Source organism: Cervus elaphus, chromosome 14 (genome assembly GCF_910594005.1).
Source record: "Cervus elaphus chromosome 14, mCerEla1.1, whole genome shotgun sequence".
NCBI classification, from domain to species: Eukaryota; Metazoa; Chordata; class Mammalia; order Artiodactyla; family Cervidae; genus Cervus; species Cervus elaphus.
Window position 1 is genome coordinate 9098549 of NC_057828.1, and position 24213 is coordinate 9122761.

The 24213-nt window shown below is 38.2% G+C and overlaps 1 protein-coding gene across 9 annotated transcripts; it reads left to right on the forward strand.

The window, feature by feature from the left end:
- The first annotated feature begins 1196 nt into the window (after positions 1-1196).
- Positions 1197-24186, forward strand: LOC122708291 (complement receptor type 1-like). 9 transcript variants are annotated; one of them, XR_006345097.1, is made up of 5 exons: positions 1238-1282; positions 10581-10760; positions 13665-13958; positions 20051-20230; positions 24025-24186. XR_006345097.1 is itself a non-coding variant. In XM_043924586.1 (4 exons), the coding sequence occupies exons 2-4, from the start codon at positions 5342-5344 to the stop codon at positions 13826-13828; spliced, it is 378 nt and encodes a 125-aa protein (XP_043780521.1). In that variant the 5' UTR covers positions 1242-1282; positions 5306-5341; the 3' UTR covers positions 13829-14072. The 9 variants fall into 9 exon arrangements, 1 of the variants encoding a protein (XP_043780521.1); XR_006345099.1 differs by having other exon boundaries at positions 13665-13854; XR_006345100.1 differs by lacking the exon at positions 20051-20230 and having other exon boundaries at positions 13665-13854.
- Positions 24187-24213: the final 27 nt, after the last annotated feature.

The window sequence follows — 24213 nt, forward strand, 5'->3', positions numbered from 1 at the left end:
CATATATAGGGGTCTTGTTTTTGTATGCATTCAGCCAGTCTTTGCATTTTGGTTGGAGCATTTAACCCATTTACATTTAAGGTAATTATTGATAAGTATGATCCCATTACCATTTACTTTGTTATTTTGGGTTTGTTTTTATAAACCTTTATTCTTTCCTGTCTAGAGAAGATCCTTTAGCATCTGTTGAAGAGCTGGTTTGGTGGTGCTGAATTCTCTCAACTTTTACTTGTCTGTAAAGCTTTTGATTTCTCCTTCATATCTGAATGAGATCCTTGCTGGGTAGAGTAATCTTGGTTGTAGATTTTTCTCTTTCATCACTTTAAGTATGTCCTGCCATTCCCTTCTGGCCTGAACAGTTTCTATTGAAAGATAAGCTGTTATCCTTATGGGGATTCCCTTGTGTGTTATTTGTTGCATTTCCCTTGCTGTTTTTAATATTTGCTCTTTGTGCTTAATTTTTGTTAGTTTGATTAATATGTGTCTCAGAGTGTTTTGGCTCTGGTTTATCTGTTTGAGACTCTCTGGGTTTCTTGGATTTGGTTGGCTATTTCCTTCTACATTTTAGGGAAGTTTTCAACTGTTATCTCCTCACATATGTTCTCATGCCCTTCCTTTTTGTCTTCTTCTGGGACACCTATGATTCAAATGTTGGGGCATTTAATATTGTCCCAGAGGTCTCTGAGGTTGTCCTCATTTCTTTTAATTATTTCTTTCTCTTTCTTCTCTGCTTCACTTATTTCCACCATTCTATCTTCCATGTCACTTATCCTCCCTTCTGCCTCAGTTATTCCACTATTGGCTCCCTCCAGAGTGCTTTTAATCTCAGCTATTGCATTATTCATTATTGATTGAATCTTCTTAATTTCTTCTAGGTCCTTGTTAAATATTTTTGCATCTTCTCAATCCTTGTCTCTAATCTGTTTATCTGTAACTCCATTTTGTTTTTAAGATTTTGGATCATCTTTAATATCATTATTCTGAATTCTTTTTCAGATAAACTCCCTATCTCCTGCTCTTTGCTTTGGTTTGTTGGGTTTTTATCATGTTCCTTCACCTGCTGAATATTTCTCTTCCCTTTCACTTTGTTTAGATTGCTGTGTTTGCAATACCCTTCCTGCAGGCTGGGAGTTCATGGTTACTCTTAATTGTGGGCTCTGTTCCCTGTGGGTGGAGTTGGACCAGTGGTGTGTCAACACTTCCTGTTTGGAGGAGCTTTCATCTGTGTTCTGGTGGGTGGAGGTGGATCTCTTCTCTCTGGAGTGCAAGAAAATGTACAATGGTGAGTTTTGGGGTGTCTATGTGTTTGACATGGCTTTGGGCAGCCTTTCTCTTAATGTTCAGGGTTGTGTTCCTGCTTTTCTGAAGAATTAGCATGTGTGTCTTGCACTGGAACTTGTTGGCTCTTGGGTGGAGCTTGGTTTCAATGTAGGCATGGAGACTTTGGGGTGAGCTCTTGTCTATTAATGTCCCCTTGAGTCAGGAGTTCTCTGATGTCCTAAAGTTCTGGAGTTAAGCCTCCTTTCTCTGTTTCAGTCTTTTTCTTACAGTAGCCTTAAGATCACTCCTTTTGAAGAGACTGGGATGCCTTTCTGGGTGCCTGTTGTCCTCCACCAGTGTTCAGAAGTGGTTTTGTGGAAGTTGCTCAACATTCAAGTGATCTTTTGATTAATTTTTGGGGAGAAAGTGGTCTCCCCATCCTATTCCTCTGTCATCTTGGGATTGATCCCGATCTTAGTTTTTTGAATGTTTAGTTCTGTGCCAGCTTTTTCACTCTCCTCTTCACCTTTATCTACATATCTTTCATCTGCATATCTGAGGTTATTGATATTTTCTGCTGGCAATCTTGATTCCAACTTGTGTTTCATCCAGCCTGGCATATCACATGATGTACTCTGCATATAAGTTAAATAAACAGTGTGCCAGTATATAGCCTTGATGTACTACTTTCCCAATTTGGAAGCAGCCTGTTGTTACATGTCCAATTCTAACTGTTGCTTCTTGACCTGCATACAGGTCTCTCAAGAGACAGGTAAAGTGGTCTGGTATCCCCATCTCTTGAAGAATTTTCCAGTTTGTTGTGATCCACACAGTCAAAGCCTTTAGTGTAGTCTAATTTAGTAGCTTAAAATGAATTTTTTTTTCCTCACAGTTCAGAAGACAGAAGTTTAAAATCAAGACGTCAGCAAGATTGATTCCTTTTCCTGGGAGAAAGAAAAAATTGTCCTATCCTTCTTTCCTACCCGTGGTGGCTGATGCAATCCTTGGCATTTCTTCACTTACAGATGCATTTCTCCACTATTTGCCTCCATTGCACATGCTTTCCTCCATGTATATCTACCCTTCTCTTCTCTTACAAGCTCTCTTTAGATTGAAGATCCACTCTGTTAATCCAAGTTGACCTCATTTCAAGATCCTTTCCTTAATTATGTCTTCAAAGATTCTTTTCCAAACAGATTCTCATTCACAAGTTCCATAGATTAGGACATGAAATATCTTTTTAGGGAGTTGCCATTCAAACCACTACAATCACTGAATATGACTAGATTTGTTTATCTCTATTATTTTGCCTTCCTGCTGAATTTACTCTTTTATCATAATGAAATGCCCCTCTTTACCTTTCATAATATTTCTTTCCTTAAAATATATTTTTATAATATTAATATAGAAACATCAACATTCTTTCTTTTCTGATTTTGCATTACACATGTTTCAAATATTTTACTTTCATCCTTTCTTTGTCTTACATTTAAAATTTACCAGGGGATTCCCTGGAAGTTCAGTATTTAGGACTGTTTACTCTCACTGCTGAGAGCCTGAGTTCAATCCCTGGTCAGGGAACTAAGTAAGAGCTTGCAAGCTGCCCAGCACGACCAAAAAATAAATTAAAATAAAATAAAATTTATCTCTTGTAGACATCATATTCTCAGATTTTGTTGTTTCATTCACTCTGAAAATCTTTGCCTTAAATTGAAATGTTTAGAATAATTCAAATTAATATAGTTACTTATATAGTGTTAGTTACTTATATAGTGAGGTTTAAGTCTAGCATCTTGTTATTTATTTTTTGTTTCTTAAGTTTTTCCTTTATTCTTCCTTTCTAACTTTTTATTCATTTTTATTACCCTATTTTTTCTCCTCAAGTAAATTTTATTTATTATTTTATATTATTTGTATATTTTATTTATTATCCTAGAGACTGCAATATAGATCCTTGATTTATTATAATTGAATTTATCTTAATTATAACCTGTTAGAATTATATAATCTAATTTATTATAAATAATGATTTTACCACATCCCAAACAATGCAAGAACCCATAGCAGTTTTAACTCCATTTATGTCCTCCTGCCATTTCCTACTATTTTTTACATACATTTTGTATCTCACAAGACATTATAGTTGCTGCTTTTATAAAAGTGGTATTTATTTATATTTATCCACATGTTAACTCTGTTATACTTCTTCCATATTGCATTTCTATCAGTTCTATCTGAGACTATTTTCCTTCAGCCTAAAGAATAATTTTTAAGCATTTCTGTATTATAAGTCTTCTGGCAATACATGTTTTAAACATTTTTGTAAGTATGATTCCTTTGAAAGTTATCCTCTCTATTTTCTGACTACTTTTTAAATTGCTTCTGATTTTTTACAATATTAATAATGCATCTAGGTAGGGATTTCTTTGCATTTTTTTGTGTGTGTGTGTGTTTGTATTGTGTCTCAAATTTGTGGTTCAATGTCTTTCATCAGTTTTGGAAAAATCTCTATCATTACTTCTTCACATGTTGTTTATGCACTGTTATCTCTCTCCCTTCATTGTGGGATGCCTTATTTTTCTATCTTAAACATGTGCTTATCCTTATTTTTCTATTCTACAAGACTGTTACTCTCCTGTCTGTATTTATGTTTCTTTTGTTGTTCTGTGTTTTTGATGTTTTCTTCTATCCTAATTTCCAATGATTAAAATTTTAACTATATCTAAACTGCCACAAATCTTATCCAAATTCAGAATTTCAGTAATTGCATTTTGTAATTGTAGGATTTTTATTAGGTTTTTTCAAAATTTGCCCTGTCACTTAAATTGTTTTTAATTGTTACCAAAAATTTCCATTTTGTGTATTTTATCCTTTATTAGTAATAGCAAAATATATATATATATTTTAATCTGATAACAAAAATTCCAATATCTGGTGTCCTGATGGGTCAATTTCCATCGTCAGTGACTATGCTAGGTCTTGTTCTTATTATTTTACTCCTTCAAGTACCTGGTTACCTTTAATTGTGTATCAGGAATTATATTTGCAAGCTTTTCTGTAGAAATAAATTCAAGGTTTTAGATGACTAATTTTCTTCCTGAGAGGGATTTTATTGCTGCTATTATTTCTGCCAGGTACCTGGCGACCCTAGCAATATGAGACTTTAATTCAATTTCAAAAACTAATTTTCCTGGGCCACCATTGCCTGAAGAATAATGCCAATAATCTTGAGTCACAGAGCCTGGTTTTTTGAAGTCTCAATACATATCAGGAGATATTAATAAAATTTCTAATTTGAAGGCCCTGAACTGCAATTTTTGTCCTTTGACTCAAAGTGAAAGTGAAAGTTGCTCAGTCATGTCTGACTCTTTGGGATACAGTCCAATGAATTCTCTGGGCCAGAATACTGGAGTGGGTAGCCTTTCCTTTCTCTATGGGATCGTCCCAACCCAGAGATTAAACCCAGGTCTCCCACATTGCAGGCGAATTCTTACTGGCTAAGCCACAAGGGAAGCCCACAAGTACTGAAGTGGGTAGCCTATCCCTTCTCCAGCAGATCTTCCCAACCCAGGAATGGAACTGGGGTCTCCTAAATTGCAGGTGGATTCTTTACTAACTGAGCTTTCAGGGAAGCCCTGATATCAGGAAAGCCTTTGAATAAATGAGCCTATCAAATGCCCCCTCCTGAATCAACTAGTTTTCCCAAGGGAAAAGCAGCCCAAATGCTTGATTCTTTCCTGGATTTTCTCCCTCTATGAGACCATAGTCCCTCATTTGTTAGCACCCTGATACATATTTTATATTTCTCAAGCATTTGTAGTTTTTCTCTGGGGGTAAGTGGGAAATGGGTGGAAAGATATTTGATGTCAATTATTGAAATTACCAGAAGCAGAAGCTTCCTTAAGAATTTTCATTTTTAATTTTGTTTTAGAAATTTGGCCGATGTTACTTATTCCAGTTATATAGTGTTAGAAAAATACAATTGTTTCCATGTCCTGCTATGTGCTATGTCCTACTTTTAAAGTGTATCTGACATTTCTTGCAGGCTACTCTATGATCACTTTTACATGGGTATACTATTATGATGTCAAACTTAGGCTTGATAAAATTAATTGGTAAGTTTTGTCCTTTATTTCTTGTGAAACATCAAAATTACATTTAGAAGTATATACTACATGAAACTATGATATAAGTTCTTTGTGAACTTTTCTTCTATTTTTACAAGTTTCTTGGTCTATACTAGCTTTGTATATCTACTTTAGTGAATATTGCTAATTTATATTTCTACGTCATTTAGATTTTCAAAATATTTAACATAGTCTACAACTTCATAAATATTCTCATGCTTACCCAAATATACTCAAATTGTATTTAGGCATGACCATGTAAATTACAACTTTGTAAAAGCTTATCTAGGTTAGCAAAGATTCAAATATAATAATAAAGGTAAAATAAAGATAGTTACAATTCAGTGTCTCATTTGATTTCTCTCAATAGTCATTCACTGCTTTCTATTTCCCTAGGCATTATTTGTGGGCCACTCCCAGCCATTACCAATGAAGATTTTAATAGCACCAACAGGGAATATTTTAAGTATGAAACAGTGGTGACCTATCACTGCAACCTTGGGGAGAGAAGGCAAAAGCTGTTTGACCTCATGGGTGAACCATCAATATATTGCAGCAGCGAAGACAATCAAGTAGGCATCTGGAGCAGACCTCCCTGTCAGTATATTATATCTAATAAATGCACACCTCTAGTCATTGAAAATGTAATAAACATGTCTGAGAACAAAAGTTTTTTTTTTTTTTTTCTTATATGAAACCGTGAGTTTTATGTGTCAGTCTGGCTTTACCAAGAAAGGACACTCCATTGTTCATTTCCAGGCCCAAAACGTGGGAGCTAGAGCTGACCAGTTGCTCAAGGGTTGAGTCTGCCTGAGGGCATGAAGGTGCCTACAAATGACACAAGTTGTAGGAGAAGGATATTTGTGTTTGTCCTGGGGGGGTGGGGGGGAGATGTGTAGTGAGCAGTGTGTAAGAGTACATTTTCTTGGGAGGAAACATGAAATAAAGCAGGTATATGCATATGTGTACATGTTCAAACTCAGAAGCAAAGATAAATCAGGGCAAAGAATGCACAATCTCCTTGCAATTTTTATACACAAATTTTCTGCACATATCACCACTGATACTCTCTATAATCTTTCAATTACCCCATTTTTTAAGTTGAAATAATCTTTTTAAAAAAAATTCATTAGTTACTCTTGAGTACTGTAACTGCTAATACATAATGAGTCCTCTTGTTAAGCACCATTATATAGTCTATGTGAAGTGAAAGTGAAAGTCGCTCAGTTGTGTCCAATTCTTTGCGACCCCATGGACTGTACAATCCAGGGAATTTTCTAAGTCAGAATACTGAAGTGGGTAGCCTTTCCTTTCTCCAGGGTATCTTCCCAACCCAGGGATCAAACCCAGCTCTCCTGCATTGCAGGCAGATTCTTTACCAACTGAGCTATCAGGTCAGCCCTTGAACTTAATTCTTAAAATAAAGGCATAAGGTAGTTATATTCTTTTCACGTTTTACAGAGAAAGTGAGTCTTAGAGAGGTTAGATAACTGTTCAAGATTATTTAGATAGTAACTATGGAGCTGACTGTGGCTCAGATCATGAACTCCTTATTGCCATATTCAGACTTAAATTGAAGAGAGTGGGGAAAGCCACCGGGCCATTCAAGTATGACCTAAATCAAATCCATTATGTCTATAGAGTGCAAGTGAGATATAGATTTAAGGGACTAAATCTGATAGAGTGACTGATGAACTATGACACTGTACAAGAGACAGGTCTCAAGACCATTCCCAAGAAAAAGAAATGCAAAAAAGCAAAATGGCTGTCTGAGGAGGCCTTACAAATAGCTGTGAAAAAAAGAGAAGTGAAAAGCAAAGAAGAAAAGGAAAGATATACCCATTTGAATGCAGAGTTCCAAAGAATAGCAAGGAGAGATAAGAAAGCCATCCTCAGTGATGAATGCAAAGAAATAGAGGAAAACAATAGAATGGGAAAGACTAGAGATCTCTTCAAGAAAATCAGAGATACCAAGAGAATATTTCATGCAAAGATGGGCTCAATAAAGGACAGAAATGGTATGGATGTAACAGAAGCAGAAGATATTAGGAAGAGGTGGCAAGAATACACAGAAGAACTGTACAAAAAAGATCTTCACGACCCAGATAATCACGAAGGTGTGATCACTCACACACACCTAGAGCCAGACATCCTAGAATGTGAAGTCAAGTGGGCCTTAGAAAGCATCACTATGAACAAAGCTAGTGGAGGTGATGGAATTCCAGTTGAGCTATTTCAAATCCTGAAAGATGATGCTGTGAAAGTGCTGCACTCAATATGCCAGCAAATTTGGAAAACTCAGCAGTGGCCACAGGACTGGAAAAGGTCAGTTTTCATCCCAATCCCAAAGAAAGGCAATGCCAAAGGATGCTCAAACTACCACACAATTGCACTCATCTTACACACTAGTAAAGTAATGCTCAAAATTCTCCAAGCCAGGCTTCATCAGTACATGAACCATGAACTTCCAGATGTTCAAGCTGGTTTTAGAAAAGGCAGAGGAACCAGAAATCAAGTTGCCAACATCTGATGGATCATCGAAAAAGCAAGAGAGTTTCAGAAAATCATCTATTTCTGCTTTATTGACTATGCCAAAGCCTTTACCTGTGTGGATCACAATAAACTGTGGAAAATTCTGAAGGAGATGGGAATACCAGAGCACCTGATTTCCCTCTTGAGAAACCTGTATGCAGGTCAGGAAGCAACAGTTAGAACTGGACATGAAACAACAGACTGTTTCCAAATAGGAAAAGGAGTACATCAAGTCTGTATGTTGTCACCCTGCTTATTTAACTTCTATGCAGAGTAAATCATGAGAAATGCTGGGCTGGAGGAAGCACAAGTTGGAATCAAGATTGCCAGAAGAAATATCAATAACCTCAAATATGCAGATGATGACACCCTTATTGCAGAAAGTGAAGAACTAAAGAGCCTCTTGATGAAAGTGAAAGAGGAGAGTGAAAAAGTTGGCTTAAAGCTCAACATTCAGAAAACTAAGATCATGGCATCCGGTCCCATCACTTCAGGGCAAATAGATGGGGAAACAGTGGCTGACTTTATTTTTCTGGGTTCAAAATCACTGCAGATGGTGATTACAGCCATGAAATTAAAAGATGCTTGCTCCTTGAAAGAAAAGTTATGACCAACCTAAATAGCATATTGAAAAGCAGAGACATTACTTTGTCAACAAAGGTCAGTCTAGTCAAAGCTATGGTTTTTCCAGTAGTCATGCATGGATGTAAGAGTTGGATTATAAAGAAAGCTGAGTGCCAAAGAATTGATTCTTTTGAACTATGGTTTTGGAGATGACTCTTGAGAGTCCCTTGGACTGCAAGGAGATCCAATCAGTCCATCCTAAAGGAAATCAGTCCTGAATATTCATTGGAAGGACTGATGTTGAAGCTGAGACTCCAATACTTTGGCCACCTGATGCAATGAGCTGACTCATTGGAAAAGACCCTGATGCTGGGAGGGATTGGGGGAAGGAGGAGAAGGGGACAACAGAGGATGAGATGTTGGGTGGCCTCACAGGCTCGATGGACATGAGTTTGGGTGGACTTCGGGAGTTGGTGTTGGACAGGGAGGCCTGGCATGCTGTGGTTCATGGGTTCGTAGATAGTTGGACATGACTGAGCGACTGAACTGAAGTGAACTATGGGGAGGACCAGAACCCAAGTCTACCTGAGTCTGGAGCTGGGGGAAAAAAAACAAACCTAGTCTATATATTTCAAGGAGTGAGGGGTTTAGTGCAGGTAATAAGTGTTAAAAAGGCAGGAAGAGCTAAAGGAGGCAGGAAATGTTACCAGAGCTCAGGAACCTGCTATTTCCTCTGGACTAGCACACAGGTGCCTGAAACTGTCAGTGAGCAAGTATTTCCTTCTGCTGCTCATGCTGCAGAAGCTGCCACTGCTGCTGGAAGGTAACAGGTTGTTGGAGCATGAAGTCATTGCCATTGCTGGAATTAAAGTTGCTGCTACTAAGAAAGGGCCATCAATTACCACTTCCTGTGCCCATCTACAAGGTGACTTCTATCATCTTCCTGCCTTTTAATTCAGTATATGTGCCTCCAACTGTCAGCTTAACCAGGACACAGCTGACAAGAAAGACAATCAATTTTAGCTTTCAGGCTTGTAGCCTCAGCAGTCAAAGGAGAATGCAAAAGTGTGAGGCTTAGTCAAGAGAGATTTAACCAGCATGGTACTTAAACATCACACCACAGTGCACTTATTAATCAAGGGAAACAAGGGACTGATTAGCCCTGAAATTCGATATTACTGCATCAGAGTATTTACAAAGTCCTTAAAGGAGTAATTTATTCTAGTGCAATACCCCATTTTATTCTTGAGAAAGTTAAAGTCTAGGCAGAGAAACTGACCTGATTTAAGCCAAATGGAAATGATTTTTCACGTTACTACAGTTTTACTGTAGTTTTTACATGTTACTAAATTTAAGAGATTTAAATTTACATAATTTAAGTGTATTCTGATTCTGGGTTCAAACCAACTGTATATAGAGACAGAGACTCAGATACAAATTATGGTATGGAATATGCAGTCTTATTGTGAGGACTGTAGGCTTTTTAGAAGATTTCATTCAGATTATATCTCACTGGAATGAAATGAATGGTTGAGGAGGACTTGTCTCTATAGAGTGCAGAGAGGAGACCGATTTTCTCTGCCAAACCATGGCAGGTGGCCACTGCAGAGTTGGAAAGAGATGTCTGAATTTTGTTGGTCACAGCATAGTGTGATAAATGATTGGGCAATATGTTGGATGAGATTTGGGCACAAGCATTTCTTACTGCCAAAAATGTGGATGTAAATTGGTGATGCCTTTCTAGAAAGGAGGTATGAAGATATAAAAATCCATCAACCTAACAACTATGTACTGAGTGAACAGTGATATTAATAGAACATAATGTGGATGGGAACTGCCTGCTATGTCATCTCAGGAGTGTACTTTAGATGGAAAACCATGAACCGAGGTTGTCTCAGTTCTAGTCACTGTTCTGAAGTGTATCAGCTCTTTTAACAAGAGTGTCTCTCTCTCTGTTTAAATTTGCCATCAATAAAATGTTAGTCTACCACAACTGTTAAAACATATAGACTTATGATTATGAGTCTCTTGGCTAGCTCATCAATGAGGAGAAGTTATTTTCCCACAATTAAGAGCACTTTGTTTCTCTTTCTCCAGTATGTCAGCCACCTCCAGAAATGCTGCATGGCAAACACACTCCAAACCACAAGGATGACTGTTCTCCTGGACAGGAAGTGTTCTATAGCCCGGCTATGATCTCAGATTGTCTGCTTCTCTGTGCTGCACATCCCAGGGAGACTGGAGCCCGGCAGACCCGCAATGTGCCCATACTCTCTGGTTTGCAGACCAATCTCTTTGTCCCTCGTGGGAAAATCCCATTCCTGTGGTTTTATTTTTTATTTTTTTTCCTAGTGAAATCTTGTGCTGACTTTCTGGACTAACTTCCTAATAGAAGTGTACTTTTCACACTTAATTTCCACATTGCAGCCAAAGTAACCTTCATTTGTGATGAGGGGTGAGTGTGAGCTGATTGGCCTGCTGAATGCTGAAACTGAGCTTCATTTAAAAAAGGGTTTATGATTTTGAAAAAAAAAAGGAAATATTCAGGGGTACTAAATTTGGGAAGTGTATATGGAAAGTAAGACTGAGGAACAGGTGGAACTAATAACATGAGATATGAAGGAAAACCTGAAACATAAATGGCAAGTTCAAAAACACAAGTACAGCTACTAGTTATGAGCATATATAGGTGACACATTAAGTGAAGAAATCATACTCTCCAAGCATAAAAGAAAAAGAGCAATTTTCAGAGATCCAGAAAAAGATTGTTATGTAGGAAAAGCTTATTAAAAATAACTGAGACCATTTAAGAATTATTTCAGAAATCTTTTAACCATCAAAAATAAATTTTGTAGTAGAAGTGGAAGTATAATTATAGTTCATTCAGTCATATGTCACCTGGTTCGTAACAGGCTAAGGGCTCTGAAATGGGATTATGGTGGTTGATGTTAATGTTTTAAGTAAGGTCATTCGCTTGTTTATCAGAATATTAGGCCTTTCACAGAATGCACATCTCTACATGGAAAGTATAAATCATGAGCAATAAAGCGCCAGATCTCAAAATGTTCCAAAGAATCCTTGCCAGGAGCCAAATACCAGCAACTAATAAATTTAGGAGCCATGAGGGCCGAGTCTTACCTGGTGACTCAGTGATAAAGAATCTACTTGCAATGCAAGTGATGCAAGAGACATAGGTTCGATCCCTGGGTCAGGAGGATCCCTTGGTGGAGGAAATAGCAACCCACTCCAGTATTCTTGCCAGGGAAAAATCCCATGGACAGAGGAGCCTGGTGGGCTACAGTCCATAGGGTTGCAAAGAGTTGGACATGACTGAGCGACTGAACACACACACACACACACACAAGGGTCCAACATACACTGAGAATTTTGGAGGATTTTGTATCAGAATTATTTCCAATCTCCTTTAATTTTTGCTCCCAGGATATTCACATTTACTCTTTTGTAGCCCAACATGCTGTTGTGAACTTTCTACATCACCACCACAAATATAGAGATGAAAGAATAGTCACTGTTCTCTGTCCAGTTATTCTTTGCTTTATTAATCCAAACTGGGAGCTGTTTTACTAGCTGTTCCAGTGCCTTCACTTGGAGGATGTTTTATTATAATAATGACTATGAGATGATTTATCAGCATTACCATGGGATGCTCAGAGAGAGACTGATTTCTCTGAGTCTGGATCCAGATTCAAGGAGATGGCAGCTATGCTACAACTGTCTTCTTCATCTTAGGCTGGGTCTGCATAATGTGACCATTTAACTCTGCTTTGCTGTTATCCCTCACCCCTCCGGAAGCTGTGACTTTTCAAGACTGATGTGGCCTCTGCACCCCTGCCACCTGCTGGTTTCGCATCCTCAAAATGATGAGGTTTTTGCAAACAAACTGGCATTTTGGTTTAAAATGTTCCCATAGTCACAAATATTTACTTCCTTAGATTCCAATTAAAAGGCAGTTCTGCTAGTTACTGTGTCTTGGTTGGAATGGAAAGCCTTTGAAATAGCAGTGCTTCAGTGAATGTGCATAGAAGGGATAACACTGAAGGCCAATCTCTCCCTTTAATCTGTTTGTAATTTGACTCCTGGCCTCTCCAGCAGTTATTTCTCTATTTTCTAATTCTAAATACGACAAGTATTTGCTTGTTTTATGAGTATTTTATTGTGATTCAAATTGTTGTAATTCACTTTCAAGTGCATCATATGTTTTGGGAACCATCCGCTCAGGCTCTGCCATTTAGAATTCTCTGTTTGACATGACAAATCCTGCTGTAGTTTGCCTCTAAATCAGGAAAGATTAGCTAATGTGAGGCTTTGACCAATTTCTTTTTTCTTTCTTCTGTTTAATGTCATCAAAGTACTCTATGGTTTTTGCATTTGCTAATATACAAGTATAAAACATTCATTCATTTAATTCAATTTATTGAGCATGTATGCTGTGTTTGATGTTCTTCCAGGGACTGGTGCTATAGCAGTGAACAAGATGAGCAAACTCCCTGTCCTGTGTTATTCATACTTAAGTGGAGAGGTGGCACAAGAAAGAAAAAAAATTAAAGTAATTTTTACGGAGATGGTAGATCAGAGCAGTGCAGGAATAAGGGGAAAATGGGGAACAGCATTACACAGGCTGAGCTGTTTAAGACTCCTTAAATTCTTGGAACTCATATCTAGGTAATTATGTTGAAAGATTCAGAAACAATAAGCTGATTAAAACATGAGTCTCCAATATGCAATGATTAGATGATTAGTATATGTGGAATACATATGTAGAAATCTTTCCTGAGAATGTAAGCTCCTGGGAGGACAAGGAATTTATCTGTATGCTTCACCATTTTATCACCAGACCCTGATGAATGACTGACATAAAATAAGTACTCAATTAATATACATTGAGTAAATGAATGACTTATCCTCCAAGAGATTTGCTTCTTTAAAAGTTTTGGTACTTAAATAAAGGTGTAAATTTCTCTTATTCAGAATACTTAAAAGCCTGGAAGATTCAGGATAAGCAAATTCTTTTATACAGTTTTGATTAAAAATTGAGATTGAAATCTCAGTTGATCTAGTCCATTCTGTGTTTTTAGGTAGTACCAGCCATAGCATCCTATGAATGCAGATTACCTCTGGTGAAAACTCTTCAATAAAACCTACCTTTTACCTTCTTTACAGAAATTTTCTGTCCAAATCAACCTGATATCCTTAGTTGGAGACACAGAAGAAAACCTCTGGAAGTCTTTCCTTTTGGAAAAGAAGTAACTTACATGTGTGACCTGCATCTAGAAAGGGATGGACTTCAGCCCCACTGGGGAGAGCACCATCTGCAGCACCAGTGACAGTCAGGGGAGAGGAATCTGGAGAGGTCCTGTCCCTCATTGCACACTTCCAGCTTAGTGCTCACTACCCCACATTCCAAAAGGCTTCAGAATATCTAAACAAGACTCTCCAAATTTCCGTAATTACAAGGTGGTGTTCATTTGTGCACTTGACAAAATTAAATGCTAGATCAATAATAAATAGTTTTAAGAGACATCGACATGTAAGATTCTGATGATCTTTGGTTCTAGTCACTCAGTCGTGTCTCTCTGTGACCCCATGGACTATAGCCCACCAGGGTCCTTTCTCCATGGAATTCTCCAGGCAAGAATACTGAAGGGGGTTGCCATTTCCTCCATCAGGAGACCATGACCCAGGCATCGAACTAGGCCTCCTCCATTGCAGATTGAGGAAGCAGGTGTTGTGCTATACAATACATCCTTTTAGATGATTTTATTTGTATATTTATCTCTGTCAGGTCTTGGTTGCGGCATGAGGAGTCCTTGAAGGGTCAGATGGGATCTTTTGCTGCCGTGCATAGGCTCTTTTGTTGTGGAGCCAAGGCTCAATAGTTGCTGTGCTGGGCCCCAGAGCACAAGGTTTCGGTAGCTGTGATGTGCAGTCTCTCTAGTTGTGGCACGTGGGCTCCAGAGACACATGCTCAGTGATGTTGGTATTCAGCCTTGTTGTTTCACGGTCTGTGGGATCATAGTTCCCCAATCAGGGATGGAACCCGAATCCCCTGTATCACAAGGATGGTTCTTAACCACTGGACCACCAGGAGAGTCCATCTAATTAGAATTAGAAGGAAAATGTTGTCAAAGTATAGGAACTGAAAGAAAATATCTTTGAACCTAAATTGGCATAAACTGACCATCTTCATAGATTTTGGACAGAAACACAAACCAGCAGAAAACAAAGCCTGCAAAATTGCTATTAATAGCCTATTTGGCTGAAGAGCACTGTGTATTCCCTGTAAAAATTGGGCTACATTGTAAACTAAACAAAGATTGTTTTAGCCAATATGGGGTATGTGTGTGCATGCTCAGTCGTGTCTGACAGACTGTAGCCAGCCAGGCTCCTCTGTCCATGGAATGCTTCAGACAAGAATACTGGAGTGGGTACCCATTTCCTTCTCCAGGGAATCTTCCTGACTCAGGGACAGAACCTGAGTCTTTTGCATCTTGTGAGTTGGCAGACAGGTTCTTTACCATCTGAGCCAAATTCTAAGTGACGAGAAGGCGGAATTGCTTCTTAACTCCACACTAATTTCAGCTGTTGAAGTTTTCCTTCTCTGGTGAAAAGGAAAAAAAAAAAACAAAGAAACATAAACTCAATCAGAAAATGCGAAAGAGAGTGTGTGTCTGAGTGGAGAAGGTTTCCTAAGGTAATCAACACCATAAAGATATGAACATTTAGAAAGCAAAGACAGAAGGAGACAGGAAATTTTTGAAGTGACTCTTTCACATAATATTCACTGCTAAGATCTCTGAAAGAAAAGAGCAGTTCTTGAAGGAAACAGACCAAGAACAGACACCCAAGTCATTTTTGTCCTCACTCTTCTCCAGAAACACCATGGTTTCAACTTGGGGTTTCCTAATGTTCAGCTCAGTTCAGTTGAGTCACTCCATCGTGTCTGACTCTTTGGGACTCCATGAACTGCAGCATGCCAGGCCTCCCTGTCCATCACCATACCCTGGAGTCCACCTAAACCCATGTCCACTGAGTCAGTGATGCCATCCAACCATCTCATCCTCTGTCATCCCCTTCTCCTTCTGCCCCCAATCTTTCCCAGCATCACAGTCTTTTCAAATGAGTCAGCTCTTCGCATCAGGTGGCCAAAGTATTGGAGTTTCAGCTTCAACATCAGTCCTTCCAATGTATATTCAGAACTGATTTCCTTCAGGATGGACTGGTTGGATCTCCTTGCAGTCCAAGGGGCTCTCAAGAGTCTTCTCCAACACCACAGTTCAAAAGCATCAATTCTTTGGCGCTCAGCCTTCATTATAGTCCAACTCTCACATCCATACATGACCACTGGAAAAACCATAGCCTTGACTAGACAGACATTTGTTGCCAAAGTAATGTCTCTGCTTTTCAATATGCTGTCTAGTTTTGTCATAAATTTCCTTCCAAGGAGTAAGTGTCTTTTAATTTCATGGCTGTGATTACCATCTGCAGTGAATTTGGAGCCCAGAAAAATAAAGTCAGCCATTGTTTCCACTGTTTCCCCATCTATTTGCCATGAAGTGATGGGACTGAATGCCATGATCTTAGTTTTCTGAATGTTGAACTTTAAGTGAATTTTTTCACTCTCCTCTTTCACTTTCATCAAGAGGCTTTTTAGTTCCTCTTCACTTTCTGCCATAAGGGTGGTGTCATCTGCATATCTGATGTCATTGATATTTCTCCCAGCAATCTTGATTCCAGCTTGTGTTTCATCCAGCCCAGCGTTTCTCATGATGTACTCTGCATATACGTTAAATAAGCAGGGTGACAATATATAGCCTTGATGTACTCCTTTTCCTATTTGGAAACAGTCTGTTGCTCCATGTCCACTTCTAACTGTTGATTCCTAACCTGCATATACGTTTCTCAAGAGGCAGGTCAGGTGGTCTTGGTATTCCTATCTCCTTCAGAATTTCCCACATTTCCCACATTTATTGTGATCCACACAGTCAAAGGCTTTGGCATAGTCAATAAAGCAGAAATAGATTTTTTTTGAACTTTCTTGCTTTTTCCATGATCCATCAGATGTATGCAATTTGACCTCTGGTTCCTCTGCCTTTTCTAAAACCAGCTTGACCATCTGGAAGTTCATGGTTCATGTACTGATGAAGCCTGACTCGGAGAATTTTGAGCATTACTTTACTAGTGTGTGAGATGAGTGCAATTGTGAGGTAGTTTGAGCATTCTTTGGGATTGCCTTTCTTAGGGATTGGAATGAAAACTGACCTTTTCCAGTCCTGTGGCCACTGCTGAGTTTTCCACATTTGCTGACATATTGAGTGCAGCACTTTCACAGCATCATCTTTCAGGGTTTGGAATAGCTCAACTGGAATTCCATCACCTCCACTAGCTTTGTTCGTAGTTATGCTTCCTAAGGCCCACCTGACTTCACATTCCAGGATGTGTGGCTCTAGGTGAGTGATCACACCATCGTGATTATCTGGGTCATGAAGATCTTTTTGTACAGTTCTTCTGTGTATTCTTGCCACCTCTTCTTAATATCTTCTGCTTCTGTTAGGTCCATACCGTTTCTGTCCTTTATTGAGCCCATCTTTGCTTGAAATGTTCCTTTGGTATCTCTAATTTTCTTGACGAGATCTCTAATCTTTCCCATTCTATTGTTTTCCTCTATTTCTTTGCATTGATCACTGAGGAAGGCTTTCTTATCTCTCCCTGCTATTCTTTGGAACTCTGCATTCAAATGGGTATATATTTCGCTTTCTCCTTTGCTTTTCACTTCCCTTCTTTTCACAGCATTGGTAAGGCCTTCTCAGACAGCCATTTTGCTTTCTTTGCCTTTCTTTTTCTTGGGAATGACCTTGAAACCTGTCTCCTGTACAATGTCACGAACCTGCATCCATAGTTCGTCAGGCACTCTATCAGATCTAGTCCCTTAAATGTACTTCTCACTTGCACTGTATAGTCATAAGGAATTTGATTTAGGTCATAGCTGAATGGTTTAGTGGTTTTCCCCACTTTCTTCAATTTCAGTATGAATTTGGCAATAAGGAATTCTTGTTCTGAGCCACAGTCACTCCCAATCTTATTTTTGCTGACTGTATAGAGTTTCTTCATCTTTGACTGCAAAGAATATAATCAATCTAATTTTGGTGTCAACCATCTGGTGATATCCATGTGAAGAGTCTTTTCTTGTGTTTTTGGAAGAGGGTGTTTGCTATGACCAGTGCGTTCTTTTGGCAGAACTCTATTAGTCTTTGCCCTGCTTCATTCTGTACTCCAAGGCCAAATTTGCCTGTTGCTCCAGGTGTTATTTGACTTCTTACTTTTGCATTCCAGTCCCCTATAATGAAAGGGACATCTTTTTGGGGTGTTAGTTCTAAAAGGTCTTGTAAGTCTTCATAGAACTGTTCAACTTCAGCTTCTTCAGCATCACTGGTTGCAGCATAGACTTGGATTATGATGATATTGAATGGTTTGCCTTGGAAATGATCAGAGATCATTCTGTTGTTTTTGAATTGCATCCAAGTACTGCATTTAGGACTCTTTTGTTGATTATGATGGCTACTCCATTTCTTCTAAGGAATTCCTTTCCACAGTAGTAGATATAATGGTCATCTGAGTTCAATTCACCCATTTCAGCCCATCTTAGTTCACTGATTCCTAGAATGTCAATGTTCACTCTTGTCATCTCCTATTTGACCAGTTCCAATTTGCCTTGATTCATGGACCTAACATTCCAGGTTCCTATGCAATATTGCTCTTTACAGCATTGGACCTTGCTTCTATCCCCAGTCCCATCCACAACTGGGTGCTGTTTTTGCTTTGGCTCCATCCCTTCATTATTTCTGGAGTTATTTCTCCACTGATCTCCAGTAGCATATTGGGCACCTAGCGACCTGGGGAGTTCATCTTTCAGTGCCCTATCTTTTTACCTTTTCATACTGTTCATGGGGTTCTCAAGGCAAGAATACTGAAGTGGTTTGCCATTCCCTTCTCCAGTGGGCCACATTGTCAGACCTCTCCACCATGACCCATCCGTCTTAGGTGGCCCCACATGGCATGGCTTAGTTTCATTGAGTTAGATAAGGCTGTGGTCTGTGTGATCAGATTGGCTAGTTGTCTGTGATTGTTTCCTAATGTGCCTGTTTACAAATACAGAGACCTAGTTTAGATTCACTGAATTAACAGCAAGAGGCAATCACCTAAATTCTGAGATTTTTTCCCCCCCACCAGATTGAGGGAAAATGGAGAAGAGGGAGTCGGATGAGATGGCTGAATGGCATCGCCGATGCAATGGACATGAACTTGGGCAAACTTCGGGAGATGGTGAGGGACAGGGAGGCAAAGAGTCAGACGTGACTGGACAGCTGAATAACAACAACCACCTGTACTGAGATGGCAGCCATCATTTTATCAGGTAGACTTTCTAGACCAGAGATCTGCCAGACCATCTTCATGTTCATTTGGTCTTTTGTAGTTGTGGTTTAGCCACTAATTCGTGTCTGATTCTTGCAACCCCATGGACTAAGAACCTACCAGGCTCCTCTGTCCAGTAGATTTTATTTATAAGGGGGAACTCCTTGAACTAGAATCTAGTTATACCTAATATTCAAGTTCTAAGTTAAAAAAGAAACTGGCAATACAGGTCAAAATATATCCAGTAAAGGATAAATAAATGGAAATATATTGAAAATAAATCAAATTTTAATATTGAGGAAACGTATTTAATTATGTTGAAGAGATGAGAAATTGGTTTGCAGATCTTCAGACAGAATTGTCTGGGTGCAGAATTGTATCTAGCATAACTTTCACTATATGAAAAAAAATTGAAAGGGAAGAAGAGGAGAGCTCAATAGAAACTAAAGGAGAAATTATCAAAGCAAAGAGGAAATGATTTCTATTTTTCAAAGTATATATACATTTTATGATTTCCTTCTAATTGAATACAAAGTGAGTCTTTACTCATTGAGCCTAGAGCTATAGGCACAGGGTTTTAAAGCTAAAGCTAGACTTTGATTCAACATACACATCAAACCATGTTTTCTTATAATAACTGTTGATTTGTTGTTGGTGGTGGTTTTATTTTGAGGAGATGACATTTATTATTGTATTGTTTTGCGATGGCCTTCCTAGGAATCAGACCTAGAAAGCTAGTGATTGCTTCCAAGTTTCAGAAAACATCTTGAGTTCTGCATTCATGCTTATAAGCCCTCTACTGGGGTTTTGATGCACTGAAGTACACAGACACCAAACCAGGTGGAAGCTGGGCAGAAACACTCTCCCTGTCTCCCTGAAAATGTGAAACATTGAATGGGAGCTGTCTTTTACAGTAAATGATATAAATAGAAAGTCCAGAAAGCAAAATAGACTTCCAGATAGTTTGTTTTCTAATGGATATATGCTAATGAAAATTCCCCTTCAAAGATTACAAGAACACTATCTTTCCAAAATAAAAGTTTATTTTGTGTGACCTCAAATCTAATACTAGAGAAAGAATAATGGCATTAGGTATATTTTTTTAACTCTTATGTTCTTTACTTTTTGGTCCCTAGGTCACTGTAATGCCCTAGGTCATTTCCAATTTGCCAAATTGAATATCTAAACCAATGAAACAGAGTTTCCCATTGGGACATCATTAATGTATGAATGCTACCCTGAGTACCACAGGAAATCATTCTCTATCATGTGTCTACAAACTCTCACATGGTCAAGTGCCAAAGATGTCTGTAAATGTGAGTAAACCCGTCTTTGGAGTGTTCCCATGATGTCAAAGTATCAATAAGATCATATATATTTTTTTCCAAATTTTAGTGATAAGGAAATTTTGTCAAACATGTGCGATCAGGTGGATGTAAGAGTTGGTCTTACAGGTTATCTCTAATGATTTGTTGAAATGCTTATTTCATAAGAAAGTTTCAAGAAATATTTGCAGAAAACTCCATTTGTTACAGGGAAGTAAATAATGAATTACTCAAGATAAGGAAAAACATATTTCAGGGGATGCAAACTGTTTGAATAACTGGGAAAGAAAAATTACACTGGTGGGACATAAGTCCACAAATAACTTTATATTTTAATAAGAGATTAGAGGCAAATCTAGAGTGGAGATCTCTTTGAAAGTGATGCTTAGTGGGTGGCTAATTCTGAGGCAGTCTGGCGAGGTTCTGCAGGATGTAAAAATCTATAGAGCCATCAGAATTCCATGTGCTCTTCTGAAAGTAATAGACAGATGGGAATAACTTGTTATACACTATCAAAAGTTCAGATTAGTCTACCTGACTCCAATTCTGTTTCCTTCCCAAGGAAAATCATATTAAACTCCTCCAGATTCTGTGAATGGTGTGGCTCACAGAGATACAGACACCCACTTGGATCCAGAGTCAATTTTTCTTGTAATAGAGGGTGATTTGCAAGCAACAGCTCTTGGTTCAAGAGTAGCAGGACAGAAATTCTACTTTCTGGGCATATCTCAGAAAGGAGGACTAGGCTGTTTCCATCTGCTCTTAACCAAGTTGAAGACAGATTTTCAATACCTAATTGAAATGAATAAAGGTATGATAAGATTTGAGAAAAAAATCTGTATCCTTGCTGGAAACCAGAGCAGTGCATACAACGAAAGTCAGGTATTCACTAGGTAGAAAGTAAGAAAATGAGAAACGTGGAGAGGGCACAGGCCAACCATACACGGAGCCCGAACCCAGAGACGACATTGCTGTAAGAAAGAGAAGATCATGAAGCAACTGTGTAGAAGGCAGATCTTAAAGCTGATGTCACTGCTTGTTTGCTAGGGCTGCCATAACAACTTGTGACAAACTGGGTAGTTCAGAACAACAATAAATTTTATTCTTTTACAGTTTTGGAGTCTAGAAGTAAAAAATCAACGTGTCAGCAGAGCATGTTCCCTCCAAAGCCTCTGAGGAAGGATCCCTTCTTGATTTTTTTTTTCGTATGATGGTAATCTCTCCTTGGCCTTTTACATCACTCAGGGTTTTGTCTCCGTCTTCCCATAGCCATCTTTGCTCTGGGTCTGTACCTTCATATGACTCTCTCCTCTCTCTGTGGGTCTTGATGTCCAACTTTCTTTTTTTTAATAAGTACTCCAATCTTTTCAATTAGGGCCCATCCTAATGACATCATATTAATATGATTATGTCTACAACTACCTTATTTCCAAATAACATCACATTCATGGGCATTGGGGGTTAGATTTTCAACACACATTTTTAGGGAACACTATTCAACCCACAACAGAGATCCTGTGAAAATGTCAGGCCTTATGTTTTCTGGGTAGCAGTCCCACCTTTGGTGCTTATTATTGCTCAGCATATGGTGCAATCTCAATCTCACTCCCAGTGGGAGCTGCTGAACTAGTTAGAGAAAATCGGTGAATCTATACTGTCCTGATGAACACCCCAGAATAGCTTATGGCCTTCAGCAACATTGGTAACAAAGGCTTTACCGATCATAGAATCTATAACCCAACAAAATAAAATTAGGATAAACGCAAACACTTCTTTCTCAAGTGCAATGTATACATTCTCTGACAGTACCCTGTGTGTGTTAGTGAATAAGAGTGACCCTCTAATTGGTATAAAATAAAAACCATTGATCTTATGATATATTACAGTTTTGCATATGAACAAGAAACACAAATGTCAGACTAAAAAAATCTGAATAAACACACTGAATATTGTAGAATATTGGAGATTAATAAAAAAAAAATCAAATTCTCCTAGAATTAAGCAAAAGGAGAAAGAAGAAAAGAGAAGCTATGTATAAAAGAGTAAGATGATTCAAAATACATGTAACAAAAGTTCCAGAAGGGAAAACGGTAAGTCCATACCTAGCCATTACTAGAGAATATTCTGTATCTCAGGGAAAAATGAGAAAAAAAATTGAGTGCAGATGGAAAATTAATAAACATAATATCTGCAAAAGAAATTAATATACATTGACATCACATCAATCTTTCATAGCACTAATTTGCAGAAGATAGAGTTTCTAATGTTTTATTAACATCTAGAGACTACACATGTACATTAAAATATAAGCAAAGACCCAAAAATAACACTGTATACTTTCCAGGAAGCATACTTCCTGGGATAAAGAAAAGATAAATTCATGCAATCATAAGTATTTTTAAAGGATAATGATGAGTACTGGTTAGATAGAAAATTGGCAAAAACAAAACTGGCAGAAACAAATTTCAAAAAATGTTATGTTTTCATCAAAGTTATAAAAGTAAATACAATAACAGAACTAGTTGTTAAATAGTGAAACTTTGCAATGTAATCATAATTTAAAAACCATTTTTAAAGTCATAAACTACATCCATAAAACTAGAAAATGAAAAAAACAAACAAAACAAAACACAGGCAACACTTTTATTATATAAGAGATGGATTGTTGCTGAGATTCAGTCACTAAGTCATGTCCGACTATCTGAGACTCCATGGACTGTAGCACACCAGGCTTCCCTATCTCTCATTATCTCTCCAAGTTTGAACAAACTTATGTCCATTAAATTGGTGATACCATCCAACTATCTCATCCGTGGTCACCCTCTACTCTTTTTGCCTTCAGTCTTTCCCAGCATCAGGGTCTTTTCCAATGAGTCAGTTGTTCTCATCAGGTGATCAAAGTATTGGAGCTTCAGCTTTAGCTTAAGTCCTTCCAGTGTGTATTCAGGGTTGCTTTCCTTTGCTGTTGACTGGTTTGATCTCCTAGTTGTGCAAGAAACTCTTAAGACTCTTCTCCAGCACCACAATTCAAAAACATCAATTCTTTGGTGCTCAGCCTTCCTTATGGTCCAACTCTCATGTCCATATATGACTACTGGAAAGACAATAGCTTTAACTAGATGGACCTTTGTCAGTAAAGTGATGTCTTTGTTTTTTAATATGCTGTCTATGTTCATATAGCTTTCTTTCCAAGAAGCAAGTGATTTTTAAATTTCATGGCTGCAGTCACCATCTGCAGTGACTTTGGAGCCCAAGAAGAGAAAATCTGTCACTGCTTCCACTTTCCCCCCTTTTATTTGCCATAAAATGAAGGGACCAGATGGCACGATCTTCTTTATCTAAATGTTGAGTTATAAGCCAGCTTTTCATTCTCCTCTTTAACTTTCATCAAGCTGGTCTTTAGTTCCTCTTTGCTTTCTGCCATTACAGTGGTGTCATCTGCATATCCAAGGTTATTGATATTTCTCCCAGCAATCTTTCTTTTTTATAAATCTATATAGCTTTATTAAGACAAAAAACTGACAGTGTTGATATGAAGTTTACATTTAAACAAAAGTTTTCACAGAAACCTAACACATGTGGTGCAGACGGTAAAGAATCTGCCTGCAACGTGGGCAACCCGGGTTCAATCCCTGGGTTGGGAAGATCTCCTGGAGAAAGAAATGGCAACCCACTCCACTACTCTTGCCTGGAGAATCCCATGGACAGAGGAGCCTGGTCCTCTGGGGTCGCAAAGAGTTGGACACGACTGAGAGACTTCACTTTTCACTTTTTTTTTTTTCTAGATGCAGGTCTAGGTGATGTCAAGAACTGATGGATCTCATGATTCAAGACAGAGTTTTGGATTTTAGTTAATTCTTAGGATTAAAAATTTTGTTTTGTTTTAAAGTGAACCACTGCCCCAGTATGAAAATTAAATCTTCTCCTGAGACCAGGGCTTTTGAAATCATTCAACTCTTGAACTTGTGCTGTCA